Here is a 16,026-nt window from a genome sequence, read left to right on the forward strand (position 1 = left end):
CTTGAAGAGTCCCTAGGATGTTTAATGTAACATGAGTAACACCCTCCCTGTGCTCCCAAAGTCCAAATACAGGTTGGTGAAATTATTGCTCACTTTATACAAATGTCAAAAAGTCTAGTTCTACCTTGGAATACACCACATACTGTGTATGGTTCCCTGTTCCTCTCTCCACTGTGTATGCAGAAACCCTGCAGTGTAGGTCTGAAGACAGATGCTATCTGTCAGATCTGAAGGAATGGAGGATCTCTTAGGGTAGGACAGGTATTATACTTATCCTGCCACAGTTCTGAGATGTGGCCGTTCTGAGATCTCTTAGGGTCAGACAGGTATCATAATCTACCACAGTTCTGAGATGTGGCCGCTCTGAGATCTCATAGGGTCGGGCAGGTATCATACTTGTCCTGCCACAGTTCTGAGACACAGCCGCTCTGAGATCTCATAGGGTTAGACAGGTATCATACTTGATCTACCACAGTTCTGAGAAGTGGCCACTCTGAGATCTCATAGGGTCGGACAGGTATCATACTTGATCTACCACAGTTCTGAGACGTGGTTGCTCTGAGGCCACAGTTCTGTGGCATGTTGATACATACTGTTTGCTTTTGTTTAATTTTTTTTAAGAACACTACTGGTTTATAGACAATTTCTCACATTGCTGACATTTTGCCTTCTATGGCATATCTGATACATTAATGAACCAATATCAATATATTACTAACTAAAGTGTATAGTTTATTCAGATTTCCTTAGTTTTTACTATTTTTTTCTACTCTACGATATCGTCTGAGATAACACAGTACATTTACTTGTCTGTCAGGTTTCTCTTGGCTGTGCCCATTCCTTAGATTTTCTCTGTTTTTTGTTTGGTTGGTGTTTTGTTTTTGTTTTTTACTTTGACAGTTTTTAGTACCATGCAAGTGTTTTAAAGGGTGTCCCTCTACTGAGATTTGTCTGATGTTTCCTTCATGAATAGACTAGAGTTACAGCTCCTGGGTCCCTTTAATATATCCTCATCAATTTTTTTTTAGCCCGTCTACACTTTCTGACAATCCAAGATGCTCTAAACTCGTCTTGACTCTTTCCAACCACAGTTCCAGAATCAGCCATTTCTCCAAGGAACAGGCCTTCTTTTTACTGGAGACTGTTATTAGACACCATGATCTGGGCTCATATGGAGTTATAGGATTAAAAGAGAGTATAATTTTAAAAGAATATACAAATCAAGGAAACATTCAGATTCAATGACACATAAACAGAAAACTCACAGAACTGCATTTTCTGTTTTACTATTTTTCACTTAAGACAAAACTAAACATAATCTCACTAGTATCTAAAATTTACATGTTAAATTGGTAACAAAGAGTTCCTTAATAACACGTTATGACAAGGATCAGATAAAACTAATAACATCGTAAATTGCTACAATCCTTTGGGAAACAATTTGGTGAGGGATCTATGCTATCTTGGTCTAGTAATTCTACAGCTGATAACTTATATTAAGGAAATAATCCAAAATAGCATGGGTAAAGCTATGCCACAGCTGTAAACACAAACCACACTGGTGCACACGGCGTCTTCCCCACTTTCCTTCAGTCATTTACCAGGTGTTTACTGAGAACCTTTTGTAGGTCAGACATTGCTGTGGGCACTGGGGATGGAGCAGTGAACATAGAAGATAAATTGCATACTCTTGTAAAACTTGTATTCTAGTGATGATATATAAAAATATAATATAAATATAGAACAGGTTATAAGGTGGTACATGCTATGGGGAAAAACACAGACAATAAGGTATGAGGAACGCCAGGGCAGAGGTTTGCGTCTTACCAGAGCGGTCTGAGAAAGCCTCAGCAGGAAGAAGGTGCCATTTACACAGAGACACAAAGGAAGTGAGGGCTCTCCCTTGTCTTTTGGAAGGGTCAGGCTGACTACCGTGTTGAAAATACACAGAAGAGAAGGGATATGGGAGAAGGGCGGGTATGCGGGGGGACCTCACCTAATGTGCATGATGCAATGGTACATTTCAAAACTATTAAGAAATGAGTATAATTGTGATGGATGTGTTACTTGGTTCAAAGTAAACATTTCACATTGTTTATCGAGACGATACCCTGAGCCCCATAAATGCATCAATGTACAAAGTTATGACTTAATAAAAAATTATTTAAAAAAAATGAAAATATACAGAAGGAGGTAAGGACAAAAGCAAGGAAACCTGTTAAAAGGCTACTACAAATTAAAAATGAGAGATGGTGGTGGGTTGGATGAGGGTGGAAGTGGCAGAGGGGCACGAGCTCATGCAGAGCGTGTATTCCAACGGCATGGCCCACGAGATTTGCTGGCTGACTGAAAGGGGGTCTGAGAGAAAAAAGAGCAGCTGTGCAGGGCTCCGGGGTCTGGGGCCTGAACAATGGGAAGGGTGGAGTTGTCATCGTGGAAATGGGTGAACTTTAGGAAGAAGAGTTGGGAAAGTGGGTGAGAAATCACAAGTTTATTTTTAGTTATATTGAATTTAAAATTCCTAGATGTCAAATAGGTATCTATAAAGGAGTCAGAGGTTTAATAGAGAGGGCCAAGCTAATGTATTCATCTGAGAGCTATCACATGGAAATGATATATACAATTAAATAACAAAAACAAATAGTCTAAGCCTCCATCATCCCTCATTTATTGTTTTAATATTTTAAAGACCCCCCAGAATCACTACATCCGATAAGTTTGAGATATTAAAAAAAATAAAACTCATTCCTTGGCTATCTGTATTAACTGATTTCTATCTTTAGAATAATTTTACTAGTATTTTAAACTTACTTCTTTTGAAGGATTCATTGGTAACGTAAAGATAGTTTTCCAGTACGACCAGACAAACATTGCAAAAAGCAGGTGATAGGCCAGCAGGCACACAGCTAAAATGAGAGAAACATAATTATCACTGTAATCTGGAGATGCAGGGTAAGACCACGGTACTCACACAAGATCTGCTTGTTCTAAAATCACCAGACTTTCATTATAATAAGTTACAGATGTTCCTTTACTTCATTCTAGATTATGTACAATCCAATGACTATATAGCTAAAGCCTAGAAATTCCCTAAATGAACAAATAGGATAATTTCTCATTAAGAAATTCCCTAAATGAACAATTAGATCTATGCCCATGAATGGAAAGGTCCCTTCTGTAAACAGACCAATCTATGGGCAAAATAACTAACAAAGGTCTTTCCTAACTTGTAAAAATAAGGTAGTTAAACTTGCAACTTTAAAGAGCAAACACAACATTAAACAAAAGTTAAAACGTTCAGGCTTTAATTGTGCTTTACTGACGCAGGCAACAACAGCAGTTCCTATTTGAGAAGCTGTTTGCTTATTTGCTCAGCTCCAGTCAAAGCCGGTGTACTGACAACCTGTCTAAACAGAGAACATCTGGACAAAGATTTCCTCCAGGGGGAGTTCTAGTGTCTTGTTTATCGTGTGTGATCACTGAAAAAAAAGACTTCCGAGTACTTTTCTCAGATACCGTATTAAAACACACAGTGTGTGGTGTTTAAAAGTCTTGAAGTACTATGCAAATTTAATATATTAATTTTATATATACTGATAATGATTCATTCTGGATATATATTAATACGTAACAATTCTGTAAAATACAGTTGAATAAAATATGCTAATTTAAAATATAGTCTGTTTAGTATTTTAAAAATTTAACAGCAGTTTTTATTTTTCTAAAGATTGATGATACTCATATATTTTTAAAGAACGATCGTCATTAAAATTTTGAATTATTCAACAAGGCACTTAAATCAGTGCCTTGAGATGACTATAGCCAATGATGTTTTTTATAAATTATGTAGATGTCTCAGTGATAGGATAATACTCTGAGTTGGGACAAGAAATTGTTGATATTCCTGTGCCTCAAAGTCAGAAGAATCTTTGGCTCTATTTCTACCGTTTCAGGGTAGAGTTCTCTGCCAAGTGTCTGACGATTCAGTCTGGGGACTTAAGGAAAGGAAGGATCTTTAACCCTATCTTGTCTCCACATTCTCGAAGAATAAGTTCTCAATCAAATCTAAAGAAGTACAAGGTGCTTTTGAAACTATTTAAAAATTCTATATCTGGAACAATAATATATTTTACCTTGTTCGCCAATGTTTTCCATGGACACTATAGAAATAAATAGAAAAAAAAAGGTAAATAATAGGTTATATGAAGCTTACAGCAAACACAGGGCCTGACAAGAGACATAAGGCATTTAAATAGCTTAGCAATTTTGTTTCCCTTCAAACCAACATTCTTTAAATAGTTGCTCAACTTTATTGAGAGGAGAGGGGAGCACCGTGCAGAGAGGGTGGAGGAGAAGGCTGGTGGCTGCAGTCACCCATGACTCTATTGTGCGCTTCAGCCCGGGCTCCCACACAGCACAACCAGACCTGTCACATGTGCATCTGTGCAGCTGACTCCTGAACTGCTCAGTTTATTGGTTTTCCTACCATCTACAGAGTTCAGATAAAAGCGAGCCTCTCTAGGTCATTACATTTTCAGACACATTTACTGCTCTTTGTAAATTGGCAACCACCTGGTTAGCTTTCTACAAAGAATAAAACATGCAGCACGTGCTCTTCCTTTCAGATTTCTGGAAGCAAATTCTTGTGCCCAATGACTAATTGCTCCCTATTACGACGACATGCCCAAGCAGAGCTGGGAAGCTGCCATCCCTTAGGGGCTGTTGTAAATATTCCAAAGTAGCAGATAGGTTAGGGACCACAAGACCTAAAACAAGCTGGGACCAGAACTGAGCTGTGTTAGTGACGGAGACCGTCGTCCTCTCTCTCTGTATTGTCTATTTCGGAGGTCCTCAAACTTTTTGAACAGGGGGCTAGTTCACTGTCCCTCAGACCATTGGCGGGCCGGACTATGGGCCCCAGGACAAGTCGGCTGCTAAGCAGGACAGGCAGCCACGGCAAAAACACCCGGATAAGGCGGGCTGCACGTGGCCCGTGGGCAGTAGTTTGAGGATGCCTGGATTTGCTTTGCGTCCCGCTTGGTCTTCCACTATTTATACCAAAATCTTTTGGAAGTTTTGGCCTGAGTTGTACCAAGGGAATGTTTGTATAATAAAGGATGCTTTTTGTTTGTGTGTGTGTGTCCTTATTCAGCTTTCTAACAAGGTACAGGATTCTCTTTCTAAGAGACCAGGTCTTGCTCTGTCACCCACACTGGAGTACAGTGGCAGGATCATAGCTTTCTGTACCCTGGAACTCCTGGGTGCAAATGATCCTCCTGCCTCAGCCTCCCAAGTCTAGGCTCATGCCACCATACCCAGTGAATTTTTAAATTTTTTTTGTAGAGACTGTTTTATGCTATGTCACCCAGGCTGGTCTCAAACTCATGGACTGAAGTAATCTTCCCGGCTCAGCCTCCCAGGGTTGCTGGGATCATAGGCATTGCTTCTAGCAGGGTTTGGGATTTCAGGCTTTGGTTCTAGAATGAAATGTCATTGTCTTAGGAAGCAATGGAATCAGAGTAGTCTGAGAGATGTTTAAGATCCAACCAGCTCCTTCCCCAAAGAGCTACCGAATGCAAGTCAAGCCTTCCAGAGCCAGTGGGAGCCCATAGCCCTGGAGAGCAGCCCATCCCATTACTGGGTTGCTCTGAACAGGAGAAAATTCATCCTCCCAGTATGCTGAAATTTACCTCTTTGTTGCAGTTTTACCTGTGATATCTAGGCTTCCAATCTGCAGCAATAAGCAGAAAATCTAAACAGCAGACCTTCGCGTATTTAAAGTCGCTGTGTCCCTCTCAAATGTTCTCTTTCAGCCCAAATAATACATGATTCCCAGATCTCATACCAATCTCGACATGGCATCTTTAAATGTTTCCTCATTTCTCAATTCCCTTAACATTTCTGAGACCCAGAATGGGGCAGCCAGGCATACTTGATCTTTGACTTAAAAATGGCCTGTTCTACAAGTTGGCTTTTAAATCAGAGGCTAGTCGGAGTTCACTTTCTCACAGAATCCTTCAAGCGGTCAACCCGAGGTCACAGGATAGACCTGAGGCAATCTGGGTTTTTTATATTAAAAACCACAGACCACATCTATGCACTTCTCTCCAGCCCGGGACTTGCCTCTCTTCAAGAGTGCTCCAAAATTAACAACTCAAAACCTTTACTCCTTCAGAGGAGGATATGAAAAATAACTTGACTCCATGTGCATTTCTGTATGAATGACTCTCAAAGACCCTTCCAGAGGTGCTGGTGCTTTAAAGAAAATTGGTGATCTGTGACTCTGGCTGTCAGAAATGAAAAGTGACATTTTTTAAAAAGGTACAATTAGCATGAGCTGATAATATTTCTGACCCAACTCTATTAGCTGGATATACAGTCAATGACATCTTTTTTAAGAGCTATTTTGTATGCCATTCACAATTTGTTTTTCCCTATTTTGTCCTTCAAAATCCACAGATGCTCTATTTATTTTTAAACAGTTATGCATCAATAGAAGTAGAAGCTAATACTATATCCCATACATCTATTAATTAAGTTAATTTAAAAATTTGATAGTGTTGTAAGTGGTAAGTCATAAAATTTTGCTAGTATTTATGGCTTTGTAAAAATTGATCTTTACTCAGTTTTTATTAAAGCCAATAGCTTTACTCGAAGTTCCAATGAGTAGCACATTAATTAATTAGATCCCAGAAATTCTTCTATATTCAATTTTAAAATATATGACAAAAGTATAACTCTGCTGGATGTTCTCTATGGGAACAGGCTTAATGTAAATAATTCCAATAAAATTTACAGAATGAAATGTAAGTCAAAAAAGGCTATCTAGAATTACACACCCACGAACATCATTTCTCCTAAACATAAGTCTTTTTAATTTGAATTAACATCATAGGACAAAATAAAAATCATCATTTTAGTATTCACTTCCCTCATGACTAGTGAAGTTCAGCATTATTTTTAAAATATGATTGGCTTTTCCTGTCTCTTCTGAGTGAAATGTCATTTTTTGATTTGCCTACCTGTCCTTTAGTTACAGACCCTTTTACCGGACAGCAATCCCTTATCTGTTATGTATGTGACAAATGTCTTATATAACCATTTTCAATGATTTTCATAAATACTAGCAAAATTTTATGACTTACCACTTATAACACTATCAAATTTTTAAATTAACTTAATTAATAGATGTATGGGATATAGTATTAGCTTCTACTTTAGGATACTTAGAAATGAATGTTCTCTCAACTAAGTGTACTTAATTAGTATGTCAGTGATTTGTCTCATAATTTTCAGTTTCATGGCCAAGTTGTCAAGTTCAAAGTTGCCTTTTCATTGTGTAAAAACACATAAAACAAAATGCTGTCAAATGAAAATATTTTTGTTCTTAAATGCTGTCTAAGAAAAGGTTGATATTTAGCCTCAAATACCTAATATTTATGTATACAAAGATAATATATGGACAATACAGATTTTTAAAAAATATATAGATAGTAACCAAATATAATTTGATTTACATCAATATAAAAATTAAGTACCAATAGAACATAATTATGACAGATCTTCCAAAAATAACTATTGGGTTTTAATGTGATTTTGAGTTTTAATCTGGTATTATTTAATTCTTTTATGTACTTTGCAGACAGAATTTCAGTTTGGTCTGTTTAAAAATTTTGCTGGTACCTATTCTTCAACTGTACCATGAAGAAATTTCCAGTGTTGTGTATCACATCTTTATCTCAATAGCTGATTTTCTTTAAACTAGCTATTGAGATAAATTAATATAATCATTTCTATTTTATTAAAAGGAAAATTGATCTTTGCTCAGTTTTTATTAAAGCCAATAGCTTTACTCGAAGTTCCAATGAGTAGCACATTAATTAATCCCTCCCCAGAAGTTCTTCTATATTTAATTTTAAAATAATATGACAAAACTATGACTTTGAACTCTGCTGGATCATATTAAAATTAATTCCTCATCAAAGCACAATAAGTGGCCTAGAGCTTCTGCCCCATAAATATTTACAGAATAAAAGAATGATTTAGACAAACAGAAGAAAACACAACTGATATGCATCATCCATATAATCCCATAATCCTATAATCCCAGCACTCTGGGAGGCAGAGGTGGGAGGACTGCTTGAGGTCAGGTGTTCAAGATCAGTCTGGGCAACACAGTGAGACTCCATCTTATAAGTTTTGTTTTTTTTTTTTAAAGGGAAAAGGTTGGAGGAGACACTGACTTCAACTGGGCTTCAAGCAACTTTGAAAACAGAAAGGTTCTGTAAGTTTACAGGCATCCCAGCCCCAGTTTTGTTCTAAGGAGACACTGACTTCAACTGGGCTTCAAGCAACTTTGAAAACAGAAAGGTTCTGTAAGTTTACAGGCATCCCAGCCCCAGTTTTGTTCTTCCTAGTATTTTACTTTTTTCTTCCTTTTTCCTAGTATTTTACTTTTTTATAGTTCACTTTGTCAAAATTAAAAAGAGCCTGTTACTAAGGATAATAGTACCAAAGAGCAAATGCCCTGGACAAAGGCAAACATTCAAGCCCAGTGGGCAGCTTCCATGAGCTACTCCACTTTAACACCATCCTCCTCCAGGAGTGGAATAACGGGAGAGTAGCACTGCGGCTGTGGGGGAATGAAGAGGAGGAACATGGGAACATGCTGCCCCTAGTGGCTGACACACAGTAAGCCCCACAGATGCCCAAACAAGTAGAAGACATCATGTTTAGTTTTGCTAATACTAACCGTAATATATAACTAAAGAGGGGGCTGAAAATGAAGAAAAATCACCAAGAGAAAAGTAATATTTGTACAGGCTTTTGAAAGAAAAAAATATAAAATTTTGAATGAAAATAGACTTCACATGTGAAAATAAAAGGTGAAAAATAATTTAAGTGACAATTATAAGTAAATTTGTCTTTTTTTAATGTGCCACTTCAGAAACTTGTTTAGCATAAACAAAAAAAGGAGGTTTTCCACCTAAACACAGAGTAATGATGAGGTATAAAAAACTTCACTTGTCATGTGACATTTAGTCTTTGTGAGAACTTCTGTTAACAGTGAAAAGATCTCTTCTGAATGGCACTAATGAGTAAAAACAATTACTCTTCTTTTTTTATTATTTTTAAAGACCTAAACCTTATATTCACCCCAAAGAAGTTAGATGCAATTTATTCTTGGGAATGAGAACACTGGTGTTATTACACTAAATGTTTCCTACTTGTCCATCTGGCAGATGGTACTACACAGTTCTATTTATACCATCCAAACACTGGGGGCTACAGTTTTACCTTTCATTTAAAAAAATTATTTGGCCAAGTTTATCTTGGATGAGGCTAGAGTAGAATGACGACCTAAGGGTCTGTAACAAACTGGGCGACATACAGAGGTGGTCAACACAAGGAACTGCGCCTCCTGTACTGAGGTGTAATGTGGTTCACGTCCGGTGAACATAAGGAGGTGGCCAGTGCAGGGAGGTGGTCAGCTATGGAGGTTCTACTGAGTTTCTTTCTGGTCCATGTCCTACAATGATAATGTTCTCCTTTGGTGATTTCTAACCTTCCAATGCCTACTCTATCTCTTCTCTGGTTAATTTTGGTAAAGGAATTGCAGCCCTTTCTTGGCTCTGATAGTATATAGGAAGAGAGAAAGTGGGAATGGTAAGTCAAGGATGTTTGTATTTGGCAAGAGCAAAATTAAGGCCTCAAGGAATTGGAATCTGGAACTGTCACAGATACTGCAAGGCTGATGGCTTGGGTTGCCAGCTCTATTTTCTGGCTACCCTTTTCCTCAGCCCCCTCTCTTCCCTCATTAATTATTCCTATAAGAAAGAGAGTGGAAAAAAGGCTGAATTGATCAGTCCTCAGTTTAGAACTGATAAAGGACAGTTTTTTGTTTTTATTGAGACAGAATCTCACTATGTCACCCTTGGTAGAGTGCTGTGGCATCATAGCTCACAGCAACCTCAAACTCTTGGGCTTAAGGGATTCTCTTGCCTCAGCCTCCCAAGTAGCTGGGACTACTAGTACTCACCATAACACCCAACACCTGCAACACTCGGCTATTTTTTCTTGTAGTTGTTATTGTTGTTTAGCTGGCTCTGGCTGGGATCAAACCCGCCACCTTTGGTGTATGTGGCTGGTGCTGTAACCACTGTGCTACGGGTGCCAAGCCAATGACAGTTTTTTGTTTTTTTTTTTAATGATAACAGTCATTGTTCTTTAAGATGTCCTCATGTAAAAATAAAACAGGTACAGTGAAAGTTGAAGTGTGAGATTGTACGTAACAACCCATGCCATAGAAAAGGATAACAAATTATTCCTTGATCTCACTTGGCCTGAATGAAACATCTTAAAAACTGTAAACCTTCTCTCCCATCTTTTCTGCTTAAACTATCAAGCAATCACTTAATCCAGGTGTCAGTAAACTTGGTCAAAATATGGCCAATGCCTAGTTCTATAAAGTTTTATTGAAACATGTGCACAATCATTCACCGACATGGCTACTTTGTGTTATAATGGCAGAACTGAGTTGCTGATTCAGGGACAGTGTAGCTTGAAAGCCTAAAATATTTACTTACTATCTGGCCCTCAATAAAAGAAGTTTTCCAGCTACTGTGTATTAGTGTTCTCCAGACAAACAGGACCAACAGGATGTATATGTTTATGTGTACATTTAACGTATCTGAACTGATTTAGTCCAGACTGATTTAAATTCAACCTTGATTAGAAGCAGGGACTCATCTCAAAGATTATTATTCCAATCCTATAATTTTACCAACCGATATTTAAAACTTTGGCTTTGGTGATTATTATTCCATAAAACGTTTGCTGTCCAAAATTGTTTGATATGTAACAGCCCAGTAAACTTATTTGTAACTTAAATCCAGTTAAACTTTTAGTGATAAGCACATCCAATATCCAAATTTTCAGATACTAAACCTTCATAAATAAACAAAAAAATGCACTTTCTTGCCCTTAAATTAGCAAAGAACAGTACATTAATTGTTTCTAGAACACTGGTTTTTAGGTGTTTTTATACAAATGTATATTGCTGTGATCTTTTTATTTCTTCTCTTAATCTCAATTTTCTTTTTTCCTTTCTTTAAACTGTCTTTTGGAGGAATTTACCTGTGTTGATTATGCACAATAACTTTACAGTTTAAAACTACTATACAATTTCCAGATTCATTCTGACCCAGAAACATTCCAGCCTCAGATAAGCAATCTGATGAGGAAGAATACCAAAAAGCCCAAAGAGACTATTCTAACGAATGAATCTTAAGGACCACTTTTAAGCCAGGCTCTATTTTTTCTGCCCACCTTTCACACTCTCATTGAGAAATCTTCATTGACTATACGGTGCTTACACTCTGGAGAACAAAATGGTAAATAAGACTTCAGCTTTGTGCTCAACGAACAAGCTTAGAGCTTATGAGACCATTTTAGTTAGAAGTGAAAACTAACTAAAAAAAAAACAGAACCCAGGTAATAAAAGCAGTTCACATTCAAATAAGACAAAAATAACAGTAACAGTTCAAATATGTCTATCTCCTAACAAAATCTCACTCTTGACCTAAGTCTCCAGTTGCTGTGCCATTTTTCTGCTATATGTCTTTTCCACAGGAAAACTTATTTTAATAGTCATCCAAAGTCACTGTCTCTGCCCCCTACCTTTCTCTTTCTTCTCCAACCAATTGCAACTGGGCTAATTCCCCCACATTACAGTGTAATCACCTCTGCTGAGGTCACCAACATCCTCCCTATGCTAATTCTCTGTGTTCAAGTTACTCTAATAGAATTAATTATGCTCTTCTTTTGGAAATATTCTGTCACAATGACAGTGAATTCTTTGACAAATTGGCCAGGGGGAACTCCTTGAAGTAGAATCTCTTCTGCTCTCTGCTGCTCTCTAAAAAGGTCTAGTTCATTTTTAATGTACTAGAGATCAAAATTGATGTTGCTGGTAGACCATCTTACTGACAGATGAAAGAAAAATGTTACTCACATTAATAATTCCAGTTTAACTCCAACTGTATCCTTTTCTTCCTAACACATTTTTACAATTTTCTTTACAACATATCTACTTACATTTTAAAAGTCTTTATCGGAATTTTTTTTTTCCTTTGAAGTCGTCTATGTCACTGTAATTTTTTTTCAATTTGATTAAGTTTATTTACAGTAAGAAGAAAGCTCCATGATCTGTGGTGGCTAAATGCTCTGCCAGTAGAGCTCCAGATGAGCAACTAGGAGAGTTTTCTTATTGATATGCTGGTCCTTCTTTCTGACACAAGAAGCAAAATCTTCAGGCCCCCCCGCTTTTTTTCTTGAGTTAATTTATTTTATTGATGGCTCTAGTGCCCGCCTTCCTCCCCCACCCCCACCTCCGCCTCTCAGCCTCTCCCCCCTTGGGTGTGATGCTTCTCCCACTCTGGCCTTTCTTGCCTCTTAAACCTGCTAACCTTGTACCCTCTCTAGATCCCTGACAGTGAACTGGGCTGTAGGAGACCTGGACTCCCTATATATACGTGTATATATACGTCCAGCCCTTCCAATATATACCTGACCTCCATCACAACACTCAGCTGAGCTGTGCTTTAATTGTATTGTTTAAACAAAGATTTGCATTTCATCATGGAGCTTTCTCTGGCTATAAAATGATCTTAAATCCTACTTTAATGTATTTTGAAAAAAAAATTATTGACTTTTATAAAACCCTAGGGCAAAAGTCATTCTAAATATAAACGGATTGGGAAATTGGTAGAAATTGTTTTGTCAAGGACAGATAAGCAGCTTCAGAATAGAAACAAAGGTTAAGGATAAGGCATCAGTGGTGTATAACTCAAGCCCTAAGTGCATGGTTTCCAGTTTGTACTTTCTCAGATACCATAAAAGCCAGTCCAAATACTCGTAATAGTCCCACCACAGACACCGTGCCAGGCAACCTACACTCCTCATTTGAATTCCACATAGATCCTTGAAAATACATTTTGTAATAGGAAAACTGTAATCTCTGTTACAGGGTAAATCAATGATGTCATCTCTAAAAATCCTTCCAAGGCTCTGTGCTGAATTTACAATAAAGTTCAATCTCTTGTTCTTAGCCCCAGTGGTCAAGCATGATCGGGCTCCTCTTATCTCTCCTCCAAGATGACTTCTCATCACCAAACCCCTTACTAAGCTGCAGCCACGCTGAGCTTCTGTTTCTAAATCACACCAAATCTTAATGTCTTACCCGGGTCTGAAAAGCTCTTCTCTTGACTCCACACTGCCCACTCTTTATCATCCTCAGGTTACAGTTTAAACCTTAGCTTTGCTGTCTACTTAATCCCTACAACCACTTTCACAATGCAAATTTTTTTTAGCACTTTGCACAAGTTGTCATTATTTTTATTTACTTTTTCCATGACCCTCGCTGAGGTATCCCTGCTATCTGCCACCTTTGATGGTATCCTGGCCTAGCTACTTAGCTTCTCTGAACTTTCTCTCAATGTTTACCTGGCAGGGCTGTTTTCAGAACTATACCAGAACGCAGAAGCACCTACAATAGCATTGGGCACATTTTAGGGGCTGTTAGTTGAATAGGAGGAGAAATATATCACTACATAGTACCAAGTTAAAAGCAGGAGCTCCCTGGAGTGTAGTGCTAACAGTTCTAACAGCAATCTAGGGGAAGAAGTGCACAGGGAAAGACCACCTTCTAGGAACACGAACATTTTCTGGAGGTAAAATGCCAAGTTGTTAAGAATAAATTGCCGGGAGAGCTTTTAAGTGTGAATAAACAAAAAAATGCAGTGAATTACAATGTGAGCAAATTAATATGAGAAAAAAAAATAAAACCAGTGAATTTTAACTTTTTTTTTTTTTTAGAGACAGAGTCTCACTTCATCGCCCTCAGTAGAGTGCTATGGCGTCACAGCCCACAGCAACCTCCAGCTCCCGGGCTTAGGCGATTCTCTTGCCTCAGCCCCCCAAGTAGCTGAGACTACAGGCTCCGGCCACAACGCCCGGCTATTTTTTTGTTGCAGTTTGGCCAGGGCCAGGTTAGAAACCACCACCCTCAGTATATAGGGCTGGCACCCTATTCACTGAGTCACAGGCACCACCCAACCAGTGAATTTTTTCTTTTTTCTTTTGCAGTTTTTGGCCGGGGCTGGGTTTGAACCCGCCAGCTCCGGCATATGGGGCCGGCACCCTATTCCTTTGAGCCACAGGCACTGCCCCCAACCAGTGAATTTTTAAAGTGCATTTTCTACCCTAACCCTCCCAGAGTTCCTTTCCTCTAACCCCCACCCATGGCGTGTGCTCACCAGGCCACCCAGACAAGGCCTGAGCCACAGGAGAATCTCAATATGGGGTGTACAGGTGCTGGGGGGTCTGGGGAGCAGCAGGACTTCCCAGTGTCATGCTGCTTTTCCCCAGCTCTGCCTCAGGTTTTATATCTCACCAACTATACTGATCTACATTACATGCTAGGAAATTACCAAACAGCTGTGGAACAGGGCCCAGAAATTATCAGAGACCCTTTCCGGGCAAGTGGCACATTACAATGTCAAAGGCCAAAGTGAAGAACAGTAAGTGAAATAATATAAGCTGAGATGCAGGAAGCCTCTTAATAGGTTATGGTCCGAGGATTTGTTTTCTGTGTGATTAGGCATCAAAAGTGTTTGCATTATAGTATCAATAATGTTACAAAAACTAGCTTACTGTGTTAAGGAAAGGCTACTGAGTTTGCAACATCTAAATACGCCTCCCTTGCAGCACTAGCACCAGGGACAGTCCACATTCTTTTCCCTGTCTGCTGGGCTCTGTGTGTCCTCATTTCAAAGCTGACTTGCTAGAATCCCATAATCCCTCTATCTCAAACTGAAATAGAAGAGCTTCCCAGTGCAGCACGCTGCCCAGATTTCAATGCAGGGGCACATCTGCTCATCCTGTTCAGACACAAAGGCACGTGGTTCCTCCCTTTTCTACTCAGGGCTACAACTCAACCCCACGTTCCTAGGGTCATTGAATCTTTCCAACTCCAACTTCTTCTTTTCTAATTCCAGATGCCCTTCTTGAGAAATGATCAGAGAGGCCATGACTGACTCCTAGGAACCCTGTGAGTCTATGATGGACACTTTACTCTCAGCAAAGATTTACTTGATTCCTACATGATGGGTGTCTAATACCAAGAAAAGGTCAACTAAGGAATAATTTATGTCCTGAAACATCCTCCTCACTAGCCAGAACTAAAATTTTAAAATGGGAAGGTCCTTAGAGATTATCTTGTCCAGTGTAACCATTCATTTTTCTTATATGTATGTATGTATGTATTTATTTATTGGTAGTATGCAAAAGTCCCACTTTGCATTTGGTTATTTTGTCATTCATAATAAAAATATTAATATATACCATTCGGTAGAAACAATTTTTGTAGTATATTTTGTATGTTATTAGGTAAGTTTCTTGTTAGTAGTAGGTTAACACTGTTAGTAGTATTAATCAGAATTATCCCAAAGGACAATACTGGGAATATTCTACCTTTCACTATTAAGCATTAACTGTTAAGTTTATTTAGTAGAAAAGTGAATGCTTTTTCTTCACATCTCCAAGGAAACAGGCAATCTTCTAAAACTACCTCCCAGGGTTGGCAGCTACATTTTGAGCTCTCTATGGCCAGAGAACACGCACACATCACACATCTAAAAATTAAACCAATATTTCTAGGTTCGCAGAATTGTGTGACATATATGTAGTACTTTACAATTCTCCAGAGAAAGAAACTGCATAAGGATGTCATTTCAACCTTTGTGTTCATGATACTTATAGGTATAAAATTTGTAGTGGCATACTCAAAGAAATGAATTAAAAGATTTAAAACAACACCAGCACCAGCAGTAATTGCTGCAATATAGCACTGGGTGATAACGTCTACTAAAACATGCGTGGGTATTAGTACAGGGCCACTGGTAAGTACTACTGCCTTTTGTAACTTCGCTGTCATATATTCGTGAACTAAAGTTCTCATATATATGA

The 16,026-nt window shown here is 38.4% G+C and overlaps 1 protein-coding gene across 3 annotated transcripts in view; it reads right to left on the reverse strand.

Annotated features, from left to right (window-relative positions):
- The window catches only part of ZDHHC2 (zinc finger DHHC-type containing 2), a 56,252-nt gene that overhangs the window by 26,080 nt on the left and 14,146 nt on the right, over positions 1-16,026 (reverse strand). For all 3 annotated transcript variants that reach the window (XM_023517804.1, XM_023517805.1, XM_003797652.3), the window contains exons 2-3: positions 4,134-4,160; positions 2,812-2,906 (exon numbers count right to left, since the gene is read on the reverse strand). In XM_023517804.1, coding sequence (XP_023373572.1) covers positions 2,812-2,906; positions 4,134-4,160 — 122 coding nt within the window. The remainder of the gene's footprint in view (positions 1-2,811; positions 2,907-4,133; positions 4,161-16,026) is intronic.

The sequence above is a fragment of the Otolemur garnettii genome, unplaced genomic scaffold (genome assembly GCF_000181295.1).
Source record: "Otolemur garnettii isolate 467f Iridium unplaced genomic scaffold, OtoGar3 scaffold00121, whole genome shotgun sequence".
Classification (NCBI taxonomy): domain Eukaryota; kingdom Metazoa; phylum Chordata; class Mammalia; order Primates; family Galagidae; genus Otolemur; species Otolemur garnettii.